The sequence below is a fragment of the Staurois parvus genome, unplaced genomic scaffold (assembly GCF_062004578.1).
Source record: "Staurois parvus isolate SC_StPar_1 unplaced genomic scaffold, SC_StPar_1.0 ptg000678l, whole genome shotgun sequence".
In the NCBI taxonomy this organism is placed as follows: domain Eukaryota; kingdom Metazoa; phylum Chordata; class Amphibia; order Anura; family Ranidae; genus Staurois; species Staurois parvus.
Genome location: NW_028318474.1, coordinates 1,041,325 through 1,066,083, shown reverse-complemented (window position 1 = coordinate 1,066,083; position 24,759 = coordinate 1,041,325). Strand labels below are relative to the sequence as shown.

Genomic DNA, 24,759 nt, shown 5'->3' with positions numbered 1-24,759 from the left:
CCAGCCGTCTTGCAGAACTTTGTTAATTGCATTTTCCTCTGATCTCGTATACGTGTGTGTCATTCTCTATCTGGACAACATACAAATTTTTTCTCCAGATTTGAAACACTCATCGTCAGCACATATGTTTGGTTCTTCTACGTCTCCGGGACCACCACTTGTATGCAAAGTTGGAGAAGTGCCTATTCGAGCAAACCCAAGTTCCTTTCCTAGGCTACAGAGTCATGGATAAAGCGCTGCTTGTGGATTCAGCTAAACTTCAAGCCATCTACAACTGGCCCCAGACCTCTGTTCTGAAAATCACAGAATGCTTCTTAGGATTCACCAATTTCTGTCACCAGTTCAATCCTGACTATTCCTCACAGGTGGGCCCAATCACTTATTTACCCGAAACGGTGCCAATGCCAGAACTTCTGAGGCAGTCGAGGCTTTCCACAAACTCAAACCCACCTTTCTCTCTGCATCTATTATTGTATGTCCGGAAATTTTCCCGCCTTTCTTCTTGGAGGTAGATGCTTCATCTTTGGGAGTGAGGGCTGTCCTTCGCCTGCTGCCAGACTTAACTTTGACATTACCTTGTGGCTTGGTTCCAAAAATGCCTGTGCTGTTGCCTTGTCCAGATTATTTGACATTGCTGACTGAGTGCCATGTTGAACCGGAACCTATTATTTCTGCCAATAATATCCTGGACATCACTCATCTTCAGTCTTCATGTATCCCATACATATCCAAGCTTCTCAAATGGGCAAATGACTCTAAACTCTCAAGACATCCTGGTGTGAAACGTGCCTTCCTGCAGCATTACTACTAGTGGACCTCACTTTGGAAGGATGTTGAAGAATAGGTCCAGGTTTGCACCATTTGTGTACAGTCTAAGTCCTCCACGTTTGGTCCAGCAGGTTTATTTTTACCCCTACCAGTTCCAGGTGTACCTTGGTGTTGTATCTCCATGAACTTTATCCTCCCTCAGCAGACTTCACCGTTATCTGGGTGGTTGTGGACGGATTTTCTAAGATGTGCCACTTAACTCCACTTCCAGGACTACGCTCTACTACCACTATGGCTTCCATCTTCATTAAGGAAATCTTCCGTCTTCATGGTATGCCCTCAAACATTGTCTCTGATAGAGGAGTTCAATTTACAGCCCACTTCTGGAGGGCTCTGGCCACATCCTTTGGAATCAAGTTAGACTTCTCCTCAGCCTTCCATCCACAGTCTAATTGGCAAACTGAAAGAGTCAACCAGAATGTGGAATGGTATCTTCAGGCCTTCATTTCTGCCCACCAGGATTATTGGGTAGATCTTTTACCCTGGGCAGAGTTTGCCCTCAATAACCACGCAAATGCGAGCATTGGTGAGCCGCTCTTTTTCACGGTCTATGGTCGCCATCCTTCTGTATCATTCCCTGTTCCCATCTCTTCAGCCTGCAGCTGCAGAAATGAAACAATCTTTCAACTCCATCTGGGAAGATGTTTCCAAAAATTTACATCTGGCAGCTTCCAAGTACAAAGTAGCAGCAGATCGGCATCGCCATGTGAGTCCCAAATTTCTTAAGCCTGGCTCTAAACCAGTGGGGAGAGCTTGTAAGGGGGGAGGCGGTACTGTCACAAGTAACCTGTAGTTTCTTGCTTGTGTATTCTTACCTCCTTGCTGCAGTCCTTTTCCTGCCCTGTTTCCTTTCACATGTGTGGTTTGGCTGTGCTCTCTTATGGGCGTAGCCTGCTATTCTATTTTATATCCTTCCCTTCCATCACTTCCTGGCCCACCTCTTAGTTTTCTTGCCTATATAAGACATGCTCAGTCTAGCCCACATTGCCTGAGCAACTTCACAGTCTCTGAGCTCCCGTTCCTTGTTACTCGTTTCCTGTGCCTGACTACCCATGTACCGACCCGGCTTCCTTCACCATCTGTGCTTGTTTGCTACCTGTCCTGACCTGGCTTGTCTCCCGGATTTCCTTTTGTCTCCTGCTGGTTGTACTCTGCATACGCGAGTGGTCTCCACATCCTCAGCTGGGCGTACCTGGGGGCCTCAACCTGGTTTCAGCTTGCTGTAAGTCCATCCCCACCATCAAGGGCTGGTTCACCACCTTGTGAACAGGCTGGGGTTTCGACTCCGCGCCCTGGGGAACCCTGAGTTGGTGATCTACAAGGGTTCACTACCACAGATGCTTGACAGACAAATGAGAATCATCATAGATATATTCTTTTAAAGAGTGACTTTACACAGAGTGTGTGATCCTAATGACAAGTTCACTTCAAAGATGAATTACCCTTTGTGTTAAAAGTAATGAATTGCCATTTTGCTCCTCAATTGTCGGTAATGCAGCTTGAAGTATGTAAAAACATATACAAGAGGAAATGTGTCAAGGAGAGAAGGAAAGGGGTTGCAATGTTTTCAGGTGTATAATGCATCAATCCTTTAGATATGCATATACTGTATAGCCCTTATCTATCTCAACCTGCCAATTATAGGATAGCTTAGCTAGCCTGTACATATAATAGGATGATGGGCTGAATTTATTTCACTTGCTATGCTCAGAGCTCTGCATCTGCATTTCATTTTATCAGGATTCCAGTTCAGCTCTGAAAGGGTAGCAGGAGAAAACGTAAAGGATGTATCTATACCAAGGGTCTTCAAACCTTCTTAAAAAAAGGGCCAGTTTACTGTCCTTTAGCTTTTAGGGGAGCCGGATGTTGGTGTCAGTGGGAGGAATAGTATACCATCATTGGTAGTGGGAGGAATAGTACCCCATTGCTGGTTTAAGTGGAAGGAATAGTGTCCAATTGTTGGTGTCAGTAGGAGGAACAGTACACCATTGTTGGTGTCAGTGGAAGGAAGATTGCCTCACTGTGGGCGTCAGTGGGAGAAATAGTGTGTTGTATCAGTAAGAGGAAAAGTACCCCAAGGGCTGGACAAGGGCACACCCAGCCCGCAGTTTAGAGACTACTGATCTATACACTTGCTTCCTTCGCCTGGATATACCAAAGCAGCTAGGCAACTTAAGCAAAGCCTATATAAGATGATACTACATATCCCAAGCACCTGTAACTCACCTCTGCATTTTACAAAGTCCTCGGACAGCATAAGAAGAGAAAAGAGAAACGTAAATCAGATGTTATTTTTGTTACCGGTTAGTCTAATCCTCACATTATAGTAAACTAAGTTAGCTTTTATCTACAATCACGACAGCTGAACATTTCCCAGAACTGAAAGAAAGCAAAGAATTCAATGTAAATGTCACTTCAGACGCTGGGCAGCCCAGTCCCTTTCAAACAAAAGTGGACATGTTTAATAAACTAATATGTGAAGTTACAGATAATTAACGATCACCTGCCATTGGTCTGTCTAAGTTGATGATGTAATTGATTGTTATGGGTAATTGGAAAGAGTAACTGATTGTTATAGGTTATTGGAAAGAGCACCTTCATAATAAGCGTGGAGTGTTGTACATATGATGAGATCACAGAAGTGTAGGCCTATCCAAAACAAATAAGTCAGCATGGCCATCTGTCATCTTCTTACAAGACAACTGAGCACGGGGGAGGTGGATGCTGTACCTATTTATTTTAGCACTTAAAGTGTTACTAAACCCACATCAGTAAAATCAATCTGTATATGCCGTACAGCATGCTTGTTATACTCATTGTGAAACCTAAGAGGTTAATCCTCTACATTGTGTAAAAAAGGATATTTGATCCTGTTTTCTCTGATCTTCCCCTTATTCCATAGTCCCCAATCCATCTGCTGATAGAACAGAGCCTTTGGGGCAAGCTGCACATGCTCAGTTTGGTGTTTATTGTTAGAGAGAGTTTTTTTTTTTCTTGGGAGGGTACACAGGGCCAATCAGTGCTGTCCAGACAGAAGGTCAGGCGTCCTGCAGTCTCAAAGGACAATCAGGGGAAAATGAAAACTCCTCCTATGAACTTTAACCAGTGCTTTGCTGGACACTGATAGAAGTCATAAGACTGCTCTAACTGCTGATGAGAATAGGTATTTAGCAGTTTATATTTACTAAAAAAAAAAACTGCACTTCCATGTTCTGTGTACTGTGGGAGACTAAATATAGTGAATGCAGGGTCCTGGGTTTAGTAACAATTTAAAGCCCAATTGAACTGTAATGCAGTCAGACTTCATAATCAGTAATCAATGCCTTTTTTTTTTCATTTTTCAGCTGTACTATTTGCTGCAGATAGGGTTTACGGTACATACTCTGTGCTGGCAGCACGCTGAAGAGTTGGACCGCTTCTCAACTCAGAGTGAGCAGTCTAACACACTACCCGGCCCAATCAACAGTGCTGATTTAATTGAAAGCATTTTATTATAAGCCCAAAAAAAATATCTGTTGATCGCGCTACAAATCCAGTAAACTCCTACTTGTTATCTCTGGACCCTCATCAGTTCTCTCTGTAAACTACAGAACACCTCCCCTTATGTTGTGAGGATGAAGAGGGGGGAGGTGTTTTATAGTCTCAACACACACCTTGTCCTAGGTTGCTTCTTTGTAAAATGAGCATTTGAAAATTAGAAAACTAATTCAGTCACCACACCTAGGAACTAACAAGCTACAATATTTTGCAATTTTGCTCTTGTGTTTAAGGTATTTCCAAGCAAAAAACTGTTAAAAATACAAAGAGACACTGACTATGTATAACCTAGGAATCCAGGACTTTTGGGAGCCCCTCCACGAGACATTGGTTATGCAAATCCTTGGAAGCCAGGACTGTTGAGGGACACACCTATGAGACATTGGCTATGCATATTCTTGGAATTCAGGATTGTTGGCGGGCCCTCCCAACAGACATTAGCTATGTATATCCCTGAAATACAGGATTGTTGGCGGGCCCTCCCAACAGACATTAGCTATGTATATCCCTGGAATACAGGATTGTTGGCGGGCCCTCCCAACAGACATTAGCTATGTATATTCCTGGAATACAGGATTGTTGGCGGGCCCTCCCAACAGACATTAGCTATGTATATCCCTGGAATACAAGATTGTTGGAGGGCCCTCCAATGAACCATTGGCTATGTAAGCCCTTGGAATCCAGAACCTATGTATATCCCTGGAATACAAGATTGTTGGAGGGCCCTCCAATGAATCATTGGCTATGTAAGCTCTTGGAATCCAGTCCTATAGGTACCTCCTAAGGCAGGCCATACATGGGTCGAATTCTGATTGAATTTTCTTTCGAAAATCGGACGTTTTGTGCGTTTTGTAATCCAATGGTGCCACCATTGATTTCAAAATTCAACCAACCAAATCTTCTATCTCATGTTGCTACAGAAAGGAATTTTCGTGGCTGAGAATTTTCTTTTCTTTCCAGGTCACAGCTCATGCTCATTTCTTTTTTGATTATATTTCTAGCACGATTCTCCCATTAATGATTAGAAATGTGTTGATTTTTAAAAAAATTTCCAACATGCCCAATCACTCAAATTTGATGGCCTCAAGAAAATCGTACGATGCTGCAGCCCACTAATGTTGTAAAATTTGAAAGAAAAAGTAACGATCTTAGTAACGATTTTCAAAAGAAAATTATTTTGCAATTCAACCCATGTATGGCCTGCATAGGACACATGAACTATGCATACCCATACAATCCAGGACTGTTGGGTGCCCCCTATAAGAAATTAGCTATTGGTCCACCGATTTCTAACACTGGCCTTGTTTATAGGTGCACTTTAAAAGAACACTTCTGAAAAGCAATTAGCATACAGGCTATGGTCTTACATAAAATGGAGTTTCAATGATCATGAATTCAAAATAAACTTTTAAAACAATGGGCCAACATCTGTTTTCCAGCCACACAACAAGTCCTAAAACTCAACTTTCTGTGTTCCCGAACGTTTTAATTATTGCAGGATGTCTTATGGTTATATGAGATATTTTTTCAAGCCTAGACCAAACACCGTGGATAAGCAATTATTTAGGTCATAAATCTCATAGCCATATATAGAAAAATGTGGACTCTGAGGTTTTGTGTCTAAAGCGAGCCAAGCAAGTGATTGGATTTGATTAAATTAGCTACTATGGAGAAGGCAGCAAAATAGCTGCGAGTCTGACATTCCTTTGGAAATGCGTTTTGTCATAAATGAAAACAGTCTAAACACTTTCTGATCATGTTCAAGGCAGGCGATATGTAGATGTCACCTCCATCATTGCCCAAATGTGAGCTTTATTCAGCCTCATAAGAGTCTGTGTTTGGAGCAGCTCATACATCCCCGTATGTAAGTATCACTCAGATATACAGACAACTGCTGTACATTTCAGTCTGTCGTTGATTTTCTACCCTGTGTGTTGCACTTGTGACTTCCCGACTTGGATTTATTCCCAAATATAAGCTGTACGGCCCTCTATGGCTGTGTGCATGTGCCTTAGGGTCAGTGTGGACTGTAGCAGCAGGAATCAGAGATCTCTGCTGTGGCTCTAAGTGGCTAGGTGCGGCTGCTGGCCCTTTAACTATAATGACAGGTCCCTGGCAGCTGCACCTATTTATGCCTCTCTACACAGCCAGTGATTACCTGCAGTGATTTCTGATGGATTCACACAAAGGCTAATCACCGGCCCTAATCACCCGTGTGAATGTTGCCTAATGCAGCCACTTCATCTACGTAATGCTTTAACCCCTTCCCGCTGACAGTGTGCATATATGCGGCCCTGCTGGACTGGGCTTTTTTTTCCGTGGGGTCGCATGTATGCGTATCTATCTTTGTGCTGGGCGTGCTCCCAGCACAGATACCGGGGTCTCGCCAGGAGACCAGGGTCCTGTACTAACTTTTGGGATCCAAAACTCTGGGTTCAGGGTCACCTGATCACTGTGATAATCTCTGATTGGCTATCACAGTGATCAGTCACAGGGAAGCCCGCCCCTGTGTTTTCTCTTTGTCTGAATGGAGGAGAGAGATATATTGTATTTCTCTTTCCTTGCAGAGAGAAAAAAGCATAAGGCCCATTTCAGATGGGGAGAACCTGGCAGCGGATCCACCTGCTCAGGGGGAAATCTCTCAGTTGAGCCCTGCTGAACAGGCGGATGACAGGTCTGGTCAAGTGCCTGATGAAGGCGTCCTGCGAGACTCTGAAACGTTGCCTTGCTGTAACTATGTGATCGTTCATTAAAACTTTTGGACCCACATTGGTGATCCTCGGTGTGCTGGTGACATTCTCTCTGCTGATTCTGTTCGGTTCCAGCCGACGGTTGCTGCAGCACCCACTTATACACACAGCCATTTGTAACGCAGGAAATTGTGCGTTTGGATTGTACACTTGCAGGTCTGTGACACAGACATAACCCATTGTCTTCTATGAGGTGGTGAGATGGAAACACACCCGTCCATTTCCACCCGATTGTCACCTGATCTGCTGGACAGATGGGGAACAGATCCCCATCCATCTGTTTTTGGCGTACAGGATCGGAACAGATGCCGGCAGGTGTCAGCGGACTCTTGAGAGACAGACAGACTGACCCTAGGTTAACACCTAAGTGTTTTCTGCAGCATGTTGCAGAAACGCAGTACAGTCCATTTAGCATGATTTCCTATGGGACATGTTCACATCTGTGCGCTTTCACCCGGTGTGTTTTTTGGAAAGGGTCAGGGACTTTTTTGAACACAAAAAGTTGCGTTTTTGGTTCTATAGACTTCAATGGAAATGCTGCAGAAAAGTGTTTTTTAATGCATTTTGAGTTTTAAATCTGCTTAGCAACAAGAAAAAAGATGGAAAAAAACCGCATCAAAAAAGTGTCAAAAACACAAGTGCAAAAACGCAAAGCAAAATGCAGAAACAGCTCAAATTCAACCCACATAGGTGTGAACCTAGTCTGAGGCCCTGAGTAAGGCCCAGGGGCAGACTGACCAATTGAGCACTAGGGCACTGCCCGAGGGCCCGGGGTCAGTAGGGAGGCCCCATGAAATGCCCCTGGTACCTTTTTGGGTGTGCTTTGAGTGTGGGCAAGGACACAGGGGCCCCATGATCCCCTATTGCCCGGAGGCCCCATGAGTTGTCAGTCCACCCCTGGTAAGGCCCTTGTAGAAAGGGCCATTCAGTTGTAGTCTGACTCTCCTGTCCTTTTACTACATCTGGGAGAGACAGGTGCAGTCTCCAGCCCTGCTGTAGGCCGCCTGTCAAAGTCTACGGCAGTCTGCAGCTGGAGAGGCTGAATGCTGTACCGACAAAACCTGCGTACTGGACCTCTGTCCCTGAATGCACAGGGCCCTAAATGCCGGTAACACTCGGTACAGCATTTAGTTCCATCCAGCTACAGCCTGCCATAGACTTTGACAGGCTGCCTGCAGCGGGATTGAATGCTGCACCTCTTTCTCTCAGGCGCAATAAAATGCTGGGAGGGAGGCACTGCAGCTGGAGGGCCAAAAAGTTTGGCCTTTAATATACTTTAAATTCATTTCCAGTGAGTTGCCGTTCCAAAGTATAGCTGATGTCAGGCTATAAACTGATCCAGCTGCCTGTCATTTTCTCTTCTTGCTGTGTTACCCTCTCTGACCTCTGAACTCTTTTATTGGGCCTTTAATGTGATGGGCAACTTCAAAGACAAATGGGGGGGGGGCTTAGTAGTTAAGGGGTGAGGCCAAGCTTTACTTTTATAGCGAAATTCTGAATGTGCATAGCATTTTAGCTGATTATATTTCTGTTTCTACAGATTAGACTTTTTAAAAAATTTTATCAGGAGAAAAAAATGATTAAAACATATTAAAAAGGTTCCAGAATAGACAAGAAGCCAAGGACAGTCATATCATCTATCACGACATACACCATCCTAAAAGTGGTCATGAACAGAATTAAAGTGTTACTAAACCCACAACAGTAACATCAGTCTGTATATGCAGTAAAGCATGCTTGTTATAGTCACTGTGGAACCTAAGGGGTTAATCCTCTGCATTGTGTAAAAAGGCTGCTTGATCCTGTCTTCTTCTACTGTCCCCAGTCCATCTGTTGATACTATAGCTCTCTATGAGCACATGCTCAGTTTAGTGTGTATTGCTAAAGAGATTTCTTTTTCTGTGGGAGGGTATATGTGATCATCACAGGGCCAATCAGCACTGTCCAGACAGAGGGCCAGGGATTATGCAGCCTCAGAGGAGAGAGGAATGAGAATTCCACATACAAGCTTTAACCATTACTCAACTGGACACTGATAGAAGTCACAGGACTGCTATATACTGCTGATGAGAAAAGGTATTTAGCAGTTTATATTTACTAAAATAATTGCATTTCCATGTTCTGTGTACTGTGAGAGACCAGATATAGTGAATGCAGGATCCTGGGTTTAGTAACACTTAAATACAATTCTTCCTTTGGACTTTAACGCTGGAAGGGTTGTATTTGTTTTAGACAGAATGCTGCATGAACAACATTCAGTGTTAATTGTTGACACTCACCAAAAGAGACAGCAACTGTGAGACCCCCCATGATTCCAGAGTCCCATCAGTCGGCATCACCCCAGCCGTCATCAGCACCAAGATAAAGATCCATACAAAACGCATCTTGTGTCTCATGCCACAAATCTGAAACAGAGGAGAAAAAATGATTGTTTGTTATGAAAAATCATTTTTGGCTGTCATCATTAAATAAAGTACATGTAAAGAACTTTTGCTGAGAAAAAAAATATTCCCCTCTGGATGATCAACGTACATTGCAGGGATTTTAACAAACTTTGTTGCCGATTCCTACCTTTTGTTATTCAGAAAAATTAGCTGTCTGTTTGTCTTTGTCCATGTGAAAAATTAATCTGTATGGGAATTGATTTTATGATTATCAATAAGCTGCTGTACCTCCAGTGCTGTAATGAGTAAAGTGGCAGGGTCTGCATCCTTTTAGATGTGATTTCCACCATCATATCTAAAGGGATGTTTCACCAAATATAGATATTATTATTATTATACAGTATTTATATAACAGTTTGCTCAGCGCTGTACATTACAATGGGAGACAGTACACGAGACAGCACAGTAACAATACAATAAAAAACACGTGGGGTTTGAGGGCCCTGCTCCTTGGAGCTTACAATCTAGGAGGGAGGGGATAGTGGTACGGGAGGAAATAGCTGTGGCGGATGGAGTGGTAGGAAGAGTGAAGGAGATCGGCAGTTAAGTGAGGGCGGGGTAGGCTTCCCTGAAGAGATGGGTTTTCAGAGTGCGCCTAAAGGTGAGGAGGGTAGGTGACAGTCTGATGGAATGGGGTAGTGAGTTCCAGAGGATGGGGGAAGCCCTGGAGAAGTCCTGGAGATGGGCATGGGAGGAGGAGACCAGGGAACTAGAGAGTAGGAGGTCTTGTGAGGAGTGGAGAGTACGTTTTGGGTGGTATTTGGATATCAGGTCAGTGATGTAGTTTGGGGCAGTGTTATGAACAACTTTGTACGTCAGTGTTAGTAATTTGAATTTTATCCGTTGGGCAATGGGAAGCCAGTGGAGGGATTGGCAGAGGGGGGTGGCGGATACGGAGCGGTTAGTAAGGTGGATGAGTCTGACCGCAGACTTCAGGATAGACTGAAGCGGGGATAGCCTGTGTTGAGGTAGGACGGTGAGGAGGGAGTTACAGTAGTCAAGTTGTGATATGATAAGGGAATGAATGAGTTGCTTAGTGGTTTCTGGGGTTAGGAACGGTCGTATTTTGGAGATGTTGCGGAGGTGAAGTTTACATGAGTTTTGAGCGATTGGACCTGGGGCTGGAAAGACAGATTGGAGTCTAGAATGACACCTAGTACTCTGGCTTGCGGGGTGGGGCTGATGGTGGCGTTGTTGGTCGTGATGGAGAAGTCGGGGGGGGGGGGGTGGACTGGGGAGAAAACTAGGAGCTCGGTTTTGGCAAGGTTTAATTTGAGGAAGTGGAGTCACATCCAGTCTGATATGTCGTTCAGAAGGCTATTGATTCGGGCAGAGACTGAAGGGGTGAGGCGATAGATATGATTTCCACCATCATATCTAAAGGGATTTTTCACCAAAAATGACATTTTTGTTGCAGGCGATGCACAAAATCTGACTTGTATCTTAGTGAAGACTTCTGGGAAAATCAGTGAGCCAATCACACAAGCAGGAAATAGCATTTCTATGGGGGCTCTCTGTACCCCAGCTATGTACAGAACACTTCCAGATTGCCACATTGCTTTACATTTTACAGAAGATTACAGCACTGTCCTATCAGCTAGCTGGAAATGTGAGATAGCCATATATGATATTTGATATGAAATGATAAAGAAAAATTTTGAAAAGCACAAAACACAGTATATTCTCTTTTTGCAAAGAGTTCTGAGCCATTTATGTCACACGTTGAGATGGGCCCCAGACAGACAGGTTTCTCCATCTCACACAGCCGATCTATAAGATGTCAGGATGTTCCCAAGGCCAAGCAGACCTCATGTAAACCAAGGATCAGAGCAGTTTATATAGCATCTCTCCGGAGTGTGACTTTAATCTCTATAGGCTGATCTATGATGTCCGAAGACAGCTTGTTATACAATGCCTGACTTTCCTCTGAAAGCAGGATCTCAGCACAGGAAAAGTTTATTGATTCAAGAAAATTGTGCACCTTATCAGTATATATACCTTATATATGCTGATTATCTTTTTCCATGTTAACTGTCTTCCACGTGGTGTCTATGGCTCTACTAGAACAGTGTTTCTCAAACTTTTTTCAGTCAAGGCACCCTTTAAAATTATGGACAGTCTGGAGGCACCCCATTCTAAAATGGGGTGCCTCCAGACTGTTCATAGTTTTAAAAGGGCACCCCATTCTAAAATGTGAAAAACGTTTCTGAAAGTTTCATATAACACAGCAATATCCACACATGTAGAACATCCAACATTAGAGGGGATTCATTCTTGCAAAGCAAATACACTCTTGCACACTGGTACTGACTAGTATTCCAATGTTTCTCTTCTCCCTCAGTTTTTCTCCACCACTGAGCTGATGTGACCCCAGCACTGACGGAGAGGGGTATGGGAGGGTCAAACTAGAATGTTGTGCAGGCAGCTGACATCCTCCTTATCAACTGATGATGTCATTGGTTGTCAGGACGCCAGCAGCTAGAAGGTCATAATGGTGCACAATGAAAACCTGTGGCTTTGTGTAACTAAAAAGGTGGGCTTCTTCCACCCGCTGACCTGTATACAAGTTTTGGACAATTTTTAGACATTTTGCCAAGGCATCCTTGAAGTAACCTCAAAGCACCCCAGGGTGCCTGGGCACCCTGGTTGAGAAAGGCTGTGCTAAAAGTATGAAACCTGCCCCTTCTCTATTGTCCCCCCTAAAAAGCGATTTTCTGATCATCACTGGGGTCAAACCAACAGTCATTTTCAACCAGAATGTTCAAAAGAGTAAGATCGAAAATTCTAGCGAACATAGAATGTAGTTTATGTTTGGGAATTTACATTTATTCCAAAATCAAATGTTAAAAGCAAATACAATTGTCACATTTGTCAAGTCATTGAATGTATTGTGAATGTTTTTATGAATGTTCACACACATATTTACAATGCTCAGCATAAATCAGTACACCCCTTTTAAAAAGTAAGCTTTTAATAAATATCTCAATGAACACAAGAACAATTTCCAACATTTTGACAAAACGGAGTTTTATAGAACATTTGTTTAGCTCATTACATGAAAGTAAGGTTAATAATATAACTTAGATTACAAAATCAGCGCTCCAGAGTACAGAGTCCCAGTAGTCTTCTTCTTTTTCAGCATGGGCTTGGCAAATTCTAGGCAGACTTTTTTGTGCATGGGCTGTAGGAGAGGCTTCCTTCGTGGACGACACCCATGCATGCTATTCCTCTGAAGTGTATGCCATATTGTGTTACAAGAAGCAATCATCCCAGTTTGGCTTTCTATTTCTTTAGCTAACTGCAGTGAACTTGCATGGCAATTTTCTTCAACCCTTCTCATCAGAAGACACTCTTGTAAACTTCTGTGGACGGCCTGGATGTCTCTGTGAGATGGTTGCAGTTCCATCTTTGTTACATTTTTCTATCACTTTTTCTTCAGTATTCTGGCTGATAAGTAAAGCTTTGTTGAGCTTCTTGTAGCCTTCACCTTTCTTCTGTAAAGAAATTATTTTCTTTCTCAGGCCTTGTGACATTTCTCTTCCATGTGGTGCAATTGCTGACAGCATGAAATGGGAGGGGGTTTTCTTTGTTAAGTAATGCCCTTTTATAATCAACTGTCTGCTGGACACCTGTTTAATGAATAGTTAGACTCACCTGTAGGTGAATTCTTGTTAATTATGATTTTGTTATCTAAAATTTAGCTTTGCTCCTAAGACTTTCATTGGGGTGTATTCATTTTTGCAACATGGTCTTAAATAAATTTGTTAGGAAAAATACATTTTGTGAGTGCAAATTAATAAATCTTGTTTGCAATTCATGGCCCACATTAGTGGGAGTATTTTGTAGTATAGTGTCCCATAGAAAATGTTAATTCTGAAAGGAAAGTAAAGGTTTTCTGACAAATCTGTTGGGGTGTACTCATTTATGCTGAGCACTGTATATGAAGGTTTGTTTGAAAGTCTATGAGAGTATGGCCAGCTTTACTCTCCCACTGATAGCCCCCTTCATTCACATAAACACATAGTGAGGTATTCAAAATTAGTTCCCGGTCAATGTGGAGTTTGTCGCAAACTGACTGACAATGCACAACAAGAGGAATCCCAATGATATCTATAGGGCCCGTTCACACCTACAGTACGTACAACATTTGGTGTCGTGTAATGCATTTTTGCCCCAAGACATCAATGGGTGTGTATGAGAAAGTATGAAAAATGCATTAAAACCATACCATTAAACCACATACAATGCATGAAAGTGTAAACTTAGCCCTAAATTCCCACTTACCCAAATTATATATACTGTATATGTTTTTTTATATATATCACAAATTGATATAAACTGTATAGTATAACTACTCTATAGCCAGTGCTTACCTAATAACCCCTGTGATCCTGTGCTCACAGATTAGTACCACGTACAGGCTAAGGGTCAATGCCCACTAGCTTAAAAAAAAGTGTTCTTGGCAGAAAAAAATGCTAATTTCAAGCAGTTTTTTATACTAGCGTTTAGCTTTTTTTTTTTGCCAGAAAATCACTTTCAAAACGCAAAACAGAAGGGGTTTTTTTCTGCTTCTAAACGCTGATCTTAACCACTTCCCGTCCGGCCCATGTATATAAACGGCCAGACGGGAGCATTTCAGGAGTGGTTGGCTGTTTATAAACGTCCTCCCCACTCCTCGCCTGTGTGCGCTCCCTGGGAGCGTGCGGCACCGTGATCCGGCGTGGTGTCCACAGCGGAACACCGATCGCTGTACGGGACCTCTGTGTGAGGTCCCGATCATGTGATCACTGATTGGCCAATCAGTGATCACATGAATAGTAGTAAGCAAGATGTCACTTCCTGACATCATTGATTACTAATAGTGAAATCTGTGATCACAAAGGTCACATGGTACAAGGCTAGTCACAACAGCCTTGTACCATGTGACAAGCTGTGACCAATCACAGCTCACACAGTATTTCTCAGTGGCTGCAAGAATGCAGCCAAAGAGCAGGAGAAATTATTGCTTTTACAGCCTTTATGGCTGTAAAAGCAATCAGTGTAAAAAAAAAAAAATCTTCATCACCCCCCACAAGTAGTGTCATTATGATGACACTGTACTGCTAGGGTGACCGTATGTAAAAAAAAAAACAAAAACATAAATAATAATACAAAAAAATAAAATAAAAATGTAAAAAAATGTTTTGAAAAATTATAATTTTTGGCTATAAACTAATTTGGGTTTTTTTTTTTTTACTAAAAAGATAGATGAATACATTTTGGCCAAGATTTATGAAGAAAGATTATTTATTTGCAAAATTTTATAAGAAAAACACTTTTTTTTCAAAATGTTTGGACTTTTTCATTTATATAGCAAACAAATAAAAATCACAGTGGTGAATAAATACTACCAATAGAAAGCTCTATCTGTCTCAAAAAAATGCTAAAAAATTTATATGGGTACAGTGTTGCATGACCGTGCAATTGTCATTCAAAATGTGATAGCGCTGAAAGCTGATAATTGGCCTGGACAGGAAGGGGGTGAAAGTGTCCGGACTGGAAGTGGTTACAATATGCCTCTAGACTACCTAATGTGCATGGACACATAGAATAACATTGAGCTGCTTCTACAGGCAAAACACTAAACTCTACTAGGAGCAGCATTTTTGGAAGCCAGTGTGCATGGAGCCCTAAAATTAACCCCCCACAAAAAGGGAACTACATGTGAAAATAAAAATAAAATTTTTGAAAATACAAATAACACAAACAGAATAAAAACACTTTCAGATGTTAATAATGTCCAAAGAAATGATACACTCCACTTCAGTCTTTGTTTGTCTACTACAAATCCCCAGTGCTCAAAAAGTGTGATCCCTGAAGAGCAATAAATGTCTCACTTTCCACCAGTGCAGGGATAAGGTCATCTAGAGCCCAGGGCAAACATTTCAAACTACCCCCACCCCAAAATGTATGAGCATTATGTGTCACCAACCCCCCCCCTCCCCGAAAAAAAAAACAAGCACTAATCTGCATGCTTACCCCCCCCCAGTATAAAATCCTCCTCCTCCCAGGACAAATTCTCCCCCCCAACCCCACCTTCCAGCACAAATCATATCCCCCAAATGTCCCCTTCTAGCACGAATTCCCCCCCAATCGTCTCTACTAGCACGAATCCCCCCCCCCCCCAAAAAAAAAAAAAAATTCCCCTCCTAGAAAAAATTCCCTCCCACCTCTACCATATCACCACTCCTAGCACCCCCCCTCCCCGATTTCCCCTCTTAGAACAATTCTTACCCCTTGCAACCCCCCCAAATTCCCCACCCAACACAAATCGCCCTCAATCTACTTGTGGTGTCCCCCACATCACATGATACCACAGTGCCCAGGGCAGCCACCCCTTCTGCCCACCCCTTGTCCTGGCCCTGCCCTCCATTCTCTAACACAGTACTACCCCTCCTGAAGACACACACACTGACCAGCTGATATTGGCTCCTTATTTCTAAGAAAGGTCAAAGTTGGCTTTCTAAATAGTATTAGGTGTTTCCTCTTTAAGGATTTCACAACTCATTTTTATTTCAAATCATGTTCCATTTTTTGGGGGTTTTTTTCAATGGAATATATACTACAGTGACAGCACTCACTATAATACTGTCATAGACCTACTTCAGTCATTGTAATAACAATAACTACATTACATTTGAACATTTAAATTAATTTGAGGCTGGGTTCACACTCATGCAGTGCAGTATATCACATGTGATTTGCACAGGAACATTATGTATGGCTCAAATCGCACCGCATCAAAGAGGTGCAGGACCCTTTTTTGGGTCCGCACTAGAATCGGATCGCATAGGTATTCACACCAATCCGATTCTGCACATCACACTGAATTTTGCAGACCGATTTCGGGGTGTTGTTAACTTAACATACACACCTGCAGCGGTTCGCATGAACAGGGTGCGATTGTGATACGGTGAGGAATTCGCACAGAAAATGCTGCGAATTCCACACTGCATCAGTGTGAACCCAGACTGAATGTTGGAGTGTCCTTGACTTTTAACCTATCTTCACCTCTCACAGTCCTAAAACTGATGTCACACCTGTGATCTGGGCACTGGTGATTTCTTGCTGGACCACTATGCAGGATAGGGCAGGACAAAGAACTATCCAATGTATGGACAGGTCGATCCTTTGCTGGCCAGATGTGCTAAATGTCACTGTCGCTGGTGACAGATATTCAGCAATTATCACTCAGCGAGGGAGTGCCATCAATGTCATCCAGTCACCCAAAGAATGGCCTGAAGAAACAGATATTTTCACAGCACTTTTCAAAGATCCTGTTACTAGTGACAGGTATGCAGGTGTGACACTTAGGCCCACGATGGAAACTGACTGCTGAAAAATGTAGGTTAAAAAACATCTGTTTATGCGTGTTTGCGTTTAAAAGCGTTTTTTAAAGATAAGCACAGGAGAACCTCCCTAATGCCCAGAATGCACTGAAAAGTGGTAAAGTATTAACTATTTCAGACTGTTTCAGAGAAATACAGAGAGTAGAAGCAGACACAGCAGTATGTATTGAGATAATTAGGTGTGAGTTGCTCATTAACATTTCTTTTATTTCCAAGGGTGGGAAAGGTGTCTGCTGGAGTGAGTCATTAAGGCCACCTGGCAGGGGGTCTTCATGAGAAATTTGAGGTGTGAATGGGCATTAACATATCTTTTGTTTCCAAGGGTGGGAGAGGGCTGAGGTGTGAATTGGTCATTACAATGTGTGACAGGCTTGGTAGGAACATACTGTGTTCAGTGTTTTGTCCATCTGAGTACCTTGAAAATACTTTGCATGCATTTTTCATGATGAAAAAAAGTCTCTGGACAGCATCGGGAACTGGAAGAGCTAAAAAGAAATTTCAGACGCAAACGTTTTTTAAACACGATTTGCTGCGTCTACAAGTGTTTTGCATTTGAAACCCTGATAAAATCGACTGCTGAACGCAAGTTTTCTGCATTCAAAAAAACAACTGTAAACTCAAATGCCTGTAAATGACTGTAAACGAAGATGTGTACATGGACACATAGGAAAACATTAGGGTGAGTTTAGGGACTGCTGAAAAAAAACGCTGAACAGCTCCTAAACATGAGTTTATCAGCTGCAGTGTACATGAGCCCTTTAGACTGTCCCATTCATATCCGGGTGTAGCAGAAACATGCATTTCTGCAAACTTACAAAAAATTAGCAAAAAACGCACAATGCGCTTGTGGAGCCATTACTTCTTAATGGCACCTCAACTCAGGCAGCAGCAGTGAGAAAAAAAGCACAAAAACACCCTTCGAAAAACACGCTTGGCTCAGTGACCAGATTTGGTGCATGAGCTTCTTTAGCGCGGTTTTGGAGCGGAGGGAATCCGATTCTAATGAATGGCGCCATGGAGCAGCTCCAAAAACACGCAATAAAAATGCAACAAAAATGTAACAAAATAGGGAAGGCAGGAGCATCGCTAAGGTGCGAATGGAAACGTATTATTACTATTAAATTACATAGACGTGTAGAAGAATGACAGCAGAAAAATAGTGGTTTATTGAATATTCTCCTTTTTTATTTTTTGTTTTATTATTATTATTATTATTATTATTATTATTTTCCTTTTTTTTTAACAAATTTTGTCTGAGTATAGATCTATTGAAGCCATGTTATACTGTTTGCCTATATGCAGAGCTGTCCCCAAACAACAAAGTCCACTAATCAGGATTCTCCAAAGAGAGATGGCTGCATTTTAGAGTCTTGGGACCCCTCTCAGCAGCAGCCCTCATGATTCCAGATGTGTCAAAATGAAAATAAAAAAATTAAATATACAATCAGATTTTGTACATTGCTGTGTGCACTCCTATGGTTGACCCATAGACATTAGTCAACATTTCCCTGAATGACCCCCTATGACATCCAGGGTCATACATTGCCAGATTCTTAGCACAGAGCTTTGCATACAATGACGCTCCATGTTTTCATCTAAACAATAAAAACAGTACCCGGTTGCTCAATTACTTTATTTACATGCAGATTTTATGTTTAAATCTCACTACTTTTATTTTCTGTATTCTTCTATAGTTAGAATTATCTCTGATTCTGTGTTCTGCATGCTCTGACATTCAGCGGGACAGAGAATGACCAGCAGTACCAACAAGTGCGCCACTCCCTAGGGGGTCCTGTGTCTTCCTCTCACTTTTGGCAACTTTTGAAATGTTAAAAAAACAGGCACTGCTAAAAAGAACATAATATTCAAGAGTCATAAAAAGTAGAAAGAAAGAGTAAGCTGAACTTTACCAGTAAAGACAAAAAACAAAAAAACTCAAGCAGGAATGCTTTGAAGTATATTTTGTTTTATCTTCAATAAAATCTTCTTACGTTCCTGCTCACAAATCTCTGTATAATGTACTTCAGTTATGAAACTGGTGTCAAAGGTTTTTTTGCTTTATTATTCCGCCTGAAAAATAGATGAGCATTTCCTGGTATATGAGGGTGTCTAGGCTCTCCTGTACCTACAGCCTAAGGGCCCATGTACACTGCAGCTGATAAACTCACATTTAGGAGCTGTTCAGCGTTTTTTTCAGCAGCCCCTGAACTCTCCCTAATGTTTTCCTATGTGTCCATGTACACATCGTCGTTTACAGTCATTTACAGGCATTTGAGTTTACAGTCATTTTTTGAAAGCAGAAAACTTGCGTTCAGCAGTCGATTTTATCAGCGTTTCAAACGCAAAACTCTTGTAAATGCGGCCAAATGCGTTTATAAGTGTTTGCGTCTTAAATGTTTTTTAACTCTTCCAGTTCCCAATGCTCCCCAGAGCCTTTTTCATCATGAAAAATGCATGCAATGCATTTTCAAGGTGCTCAGATGGACAAAACACTGAACACAGGATGTTCCCACCAAGCTTGTCACACATTGTAATGACCAATTCACACCTCAGACCTCTCCCACCCTTGGAAACAAAAGATATGTCAACCACTTGCCGTCCGCATGCTGTTTATAAACGGCAGGACGGTGGCACTCCAGGGGCGGGTTGCCATTCATAAACGGCACCCGCCATTTCTAGCTGTGCGTGCTCCCTGGGAACGTGCAGCACCGCGATCCGGTGCCTGCTGTGTCCTCTGGACACAGTGAAACACCGATCGTCGGACGGGACCTCTTACGAGGTCCTGATCATGTGACCACTGATTGGCCAGTCAGTGATCACATGCAAAGTAGTAAGCAAGATGTCACTTCTGACATCATAGCTTACTACGTGTGAAATCTGTGAATGATCACAGAGGTCACATGGTACAAGGCTATTCACAACAGCCTTGTACCATGTGACAAGCTGTGACCAATCACAGCTCACTCAGTATTTCTCAATGGCTGCAAGAATGCAGACAGGGAGAAAGAGAATGATTGCTTTTACATCCTATATGGGTGTAAAAGCAATCACTGTAAAAAAAAAAAAAATCTTTATCACCCCCCACAAGTAGTACAGTGTCACCATGGTTGGTACAAAGCTGAAAATTACAATTAGAAATCATGGAGGGGTCTGAAATTCACATTGTAGGTGCATTCCCATTCTGAGAGACAGAATTAAAAAACAAAATTCAGGAAATCACATTGTATGATTTTTAAAGAATTTATTTGTCTTGCACTGCTGAACATAAGTATTTGAACACCTAAGAAACAGCAAGAATTCTAGCTCTCAAAGACCTGTTACTGTTCCTTTAAAAAGTCCACCTCTACTCCACTCATTAATCTAACTTAGTACCACCTCTCTGAGCTCTTTAAAGACACCTGCCCACCCCACAGTCAGTCAGACGCCAACTACTACCATGGGCAAGACCAAAGAGCTGTCAAAAGACACCAGAGACAAAATTGTGGACCTCCATAAGGCTGGAAAGGGCTACGGGGCAATTGCCAAACAGCTTGGTGAAAATAGATCAACTGTTGGAGCAATTGCTAGAAAATGGAAGAGGATAAAGCCGACTGTCAGTCTCCCTCAGACTGGGGCTCCATGCAAGATCTCACCTCGTGGGGTATCACTGATGATAAGAAAGGTGAGGAATCAGCCCAGAACTACAAGGGAGGAGCTGGTCAATGACATGAAGAGAGCTGGGACCACAGTTTCAAGGGTCACTGTCGGTAGAACACTACGCCGTCATGGTTTCAAATCATGCATTGCACGGAAGGTTCCCCTGCTCAAGTCATCACATGTCCAGGCCCGTCTGAAATTTGCCAATGACCATCTGGATGATCCAGAGGAGGCATGGGAGAAAGTCATGTGGTCAGAGGTGACCAAAGTAGAACTTTCTGGTCTAAACTTCACTCGTCGTGTTTGGAGGAAACAGAAGGATGAGTTGCATCCCAAGAACACCATCCCTACTGTGAAGCATGGGGGTGGTAACATCATGCTTTGGGGGTGCTTTTCTGCGAAGGGGACAGGACGACTGTACTGTATTAAGGAGAGGATGAATGGGGCCATTTATTGTGAGATTTTGAGCAACAACCTCCTTCCCTCAGTCAGAGCATTAAAGATGGGTCGTGGCTGGGTCTTCCAACATGACAACGACCCGAAGCACACAGCCAGGATAACCAAGGAGTGGCTCCGTAAGAAGCATGTCAAGGTTCTGGAGTGGCCTAGCCAGTCTCCAGACCTAAATCCAATAGAACATCTTTGGAGGGAGCTGAAACTCTGTGTTGCCCAGCGACAGCCCCAAAACCTGACAGATCTAGAGGAGATCTGTGTGGAGGAGTGGGCCAAAATCCCCTTTGCAGTGTGTGCAAACCTGGTCAAGAACTACAGGAAACGTTTGACCTCTGTAATTGCAAACAAAGGCTTCTGTACCAAATATTAACACTGATTTTCTCAGCTGTTCAAATACATATGTTCAGCAGTGCAAGACAAATACATTCTTTAAAAATCATACAATGTGATTCCCTGAATTTTTTAAAATTCTGTCTCTCAGAGTGGGAATACACCTACAATGTGAATTTCAGACCCCTCCATGATTTCTAAGTGGGAGAACTTGCAAAATCGCAGGGTGTTCAAATACTTCTGTTCCTCACTGTAAGTAAATCTGAGAGCTTTGCCCGTCACCGCTGCTGTCTATATCATGTCTGGTTCATTCAGTAAAGTGCAGAAACCTATAACATCCAATCAGACTTCTTATTCCAATGGGACAACTGAAGTTTATCTGCTATATTTTACTGGATGGTAGTGCATGATCGGTGATGCCATTAATCTCTAATGGCACCCCATCACACAAATACAGGGGCAGGCAGAAGATGCTGCATTAAACAATAGGGTCATGTTTGTGTTTCCATGCATTAAATTGAGCTGCATTAGTGTAACACAAAGTATGAATGGGCCCTTACTAGACAAAACTGTATATTTTTAGGTGTATAATATATAAACCATTACAGTGAACTTCTCTTATTTGCTCCCTTTTGGTCTGTTTAAAGGTCAACTGGTCTCCTCTCCAAGGTGCTCCTGGCTGCAGTTGTGCTCCTGCTTCCTTTATGTACATTGCAGGGTTATTAGCCCATGTGTAAAAAGCGGTTAGTACCCCTTCTAGTGAGGTCCCTCCACTTGGTGGGTATAGTGCGTGAAGTTGTTCATCCCTATATATTCTGGATTCCTGAAGATCCTGTGGCAGAGGGTGATGGGAATAGGCTACAGGCTTCTATACTGATATGTAAGCCTGTGTCCTGAGGAACTGAACCCTTCAGGGTTGGCCAGGAACACATTGGAGAACCCATCTATGGGGAGAACCTTCAGTGAGGATAATGAAAGAGTTGGGCTGTTATCCTAAATTTGTGTTGGATATGCACTGGGCAGAATATGTGCAGTATGTCAAGTATGGACAAGTGGAGATGATGGTCGTGATATAAAGAACTGTTCTTTAGGTTTCTGTCACAGTAAAAACATTAAACGGCTGAGAATGTGAGTGATCTGAGATTTCAGAGTTTCTCTTATTACAGGTGTGTGCACACCCTATCTCACCCCTAGAATGATGGTAAGGGCCCTGGCCAGCATGGTTATTGCTGTTGATGATTAAGGGGCCTACCTACACAAGCATTATATGTGATGACAACGAGAGACCAACCACAACACAGAGCACCACAGGGAGAGGAGAATGGTGGAGCCAGCCAGAGTGGGGGTAAGGGGGTAATGCACTCTTGTGGGTTTCCCCACTCCTAACAATCTTTCAACCCTTGGAGTGGGTGGAGCGCCAGCGCAAGGGAAATTTTGTCTAAGTCCTAGAATTGGTTTTGAATATACCATTGAGAGCATTTTGTAATATCTGTTCAATAAAAGCAAAAAACGTCAAAAAAGTGATGATTATGTCAGAAATTTAGAGCTGTCCTTTGTCCTGTGCATATTTACCATGTTATGTAATGGAATCAAATTAGCCCTCAAAATTTTATTAAGTGTTATGGAGGGTGAGAGGGAAGGAAGAGTAGTTTAGAAAAAGGTAACTGGGCAGGGCTGACACCTCTTGGTGAGTTTATTTTGCCGTACTTACAGGGTCTTTAAAGGTTTCAATATGTGTATATTTCATGGATGTATTGTATGTTTTCATTATTTTGATTGGGCATATACTTTAATGTTTAATCTGTCAATTTCCTATACTTATACGATTAGGTAGGTAAACAGTTGTAAACTAAACAGTACATTTAGATAGAACAGAAAAGGTCTAGAGGTTTGTATTATCTGGATACAAGAAAAAAAGCAGCATGTGTATTCATGACTTAATCAGATTTGTGGTTTTCACTTTATTAGCACTGCCAGCTTCATCCACAGAGCTTCTATGTTACACAATACTTAAAATTCAGTTAACTGAACTAGACAGTTTGGCACCTCCCACTAATTACAATAATGAGGATTATTACCGCAAAATAATATTACCCCATGGAAAGGCTGTGTTTTGTTTAAGTATGAAAACACAGTAATTATTTGTCACATGACCATAAGCGGCTTTGCTGAAGCTCATTGCATATACCTCCCCTGTCACCCTCCGGAAGCCTGACACTTGTACTCCATGCATGTAGAAAGGAAATGGGTGCAAACACTGTGTGTGTATGTGTATATATATATATATATATATATATATATATATATATATATATATATATACACTCACCGGCCACTTTATTAGGTACACCTTGCTAGTGCCAAGAAAATATCCCCCACACCATTACACCACCACCACCAGCCTGGATCATTGACTCAAGGCAGGATGAATTCATGCTTTCATGTTGTTTACGCCAAATTCTGACCCTACCATCTGAATGTCACAGCAACCAGTCTGCCCATTCTCCTCTGACATCAACAAGGCATTTTAATCCACACAACAGTCACTTACTGGATATTTTCTCTTTTTCAGACTATTCACTGTAAACTCTAGATATGGTTGTGTGTGAAAATCCCAGTAGATCAGCAGTTTTTTAAATACTCAGACCAGCCCATCTAGCAGCAACAACCATGCCACATTCCTCTGGCAGCAACAACCATGCCACATTCCAAGTCATTTAAATCCCCTCTCTTCCCTGTTCTGATGCTCACCAGGGGCGGACTGACCATTTGGAAACTCGGGCACTGCCCGAGGGCCCGGGGTCAGTAGGGGGCCCCATGAGATGCCCCTGGTACTTTTTTCATAGGCTTTTTTGAGTTTGGGCAAGGGCACAGGTGTCCCATGATCCCCTGAGGGCCCTGGGTCAGTAGGGGGCCCCATGAGATGCCACTGGTACCTTTTTCATAGGCTTTTTTGAGTTTGGGCAAGGACACAGGGGCCCCATGATCCCCTATTGCCCAGGGGCCCCATGAGTTGTCAGTCCGCCCCTGATGCTCACTTTAGACTTCAGCAAGTCATCTTCACCACATCTAGATGCCTAAATGCATTGAGTTGCTGCCATGTGATTGGCTGATTAGCAATTTGTGTTACTAAGCAATTGAACATGTGTACCTAACAAAGTGGCCGGTGAGTGTGTATGTATGTATGGATAGACAGACAGACAGACAAACAGACAGACAGACAGACAGACAGACAGACAGACAGACAGACAGACAGACAGACAGATAGATAGATAGATAGATAGATAGATAGATAGATAGATAGATAGATAGATAGATAGATAGATAGAATGATTTTTATCTACTAATGTAAGAGTAAGAGAAAGTTTGACCATCAAATTGAAATCAGAGAGG

The 24,759-nt window shown here is 42.5% G+C and overlaps 1 protein-coding gene across 2 annotated transcripts in view; it reads right to left on the bottom strand.

Annotated features, from left to right (window-relative positions):
* Positions 1-24,759, bottom strand: part of LOC149447646 (adhesion G protein-coupled receptor F5-like) — a 266,556-nt gene that overhangs the window by 106,847 nt on the left and 134,950 nt on the right. For both annotated transcript variants that reach the window (XM_089652270.1, XM_089652269.1), the window contains exon 2: positions 9,395-9,520. In XM_089652270.1, the coding sequence (XP_089508396.1) occupies positions 9,395-9,511 (117 nt within the window). In that variant the 5' untranslated portion in view covers positions 9,512-9,520. The remainder of the gene's footprint in view (positions 1-9,394; positions 9,521-24,759) is intronic.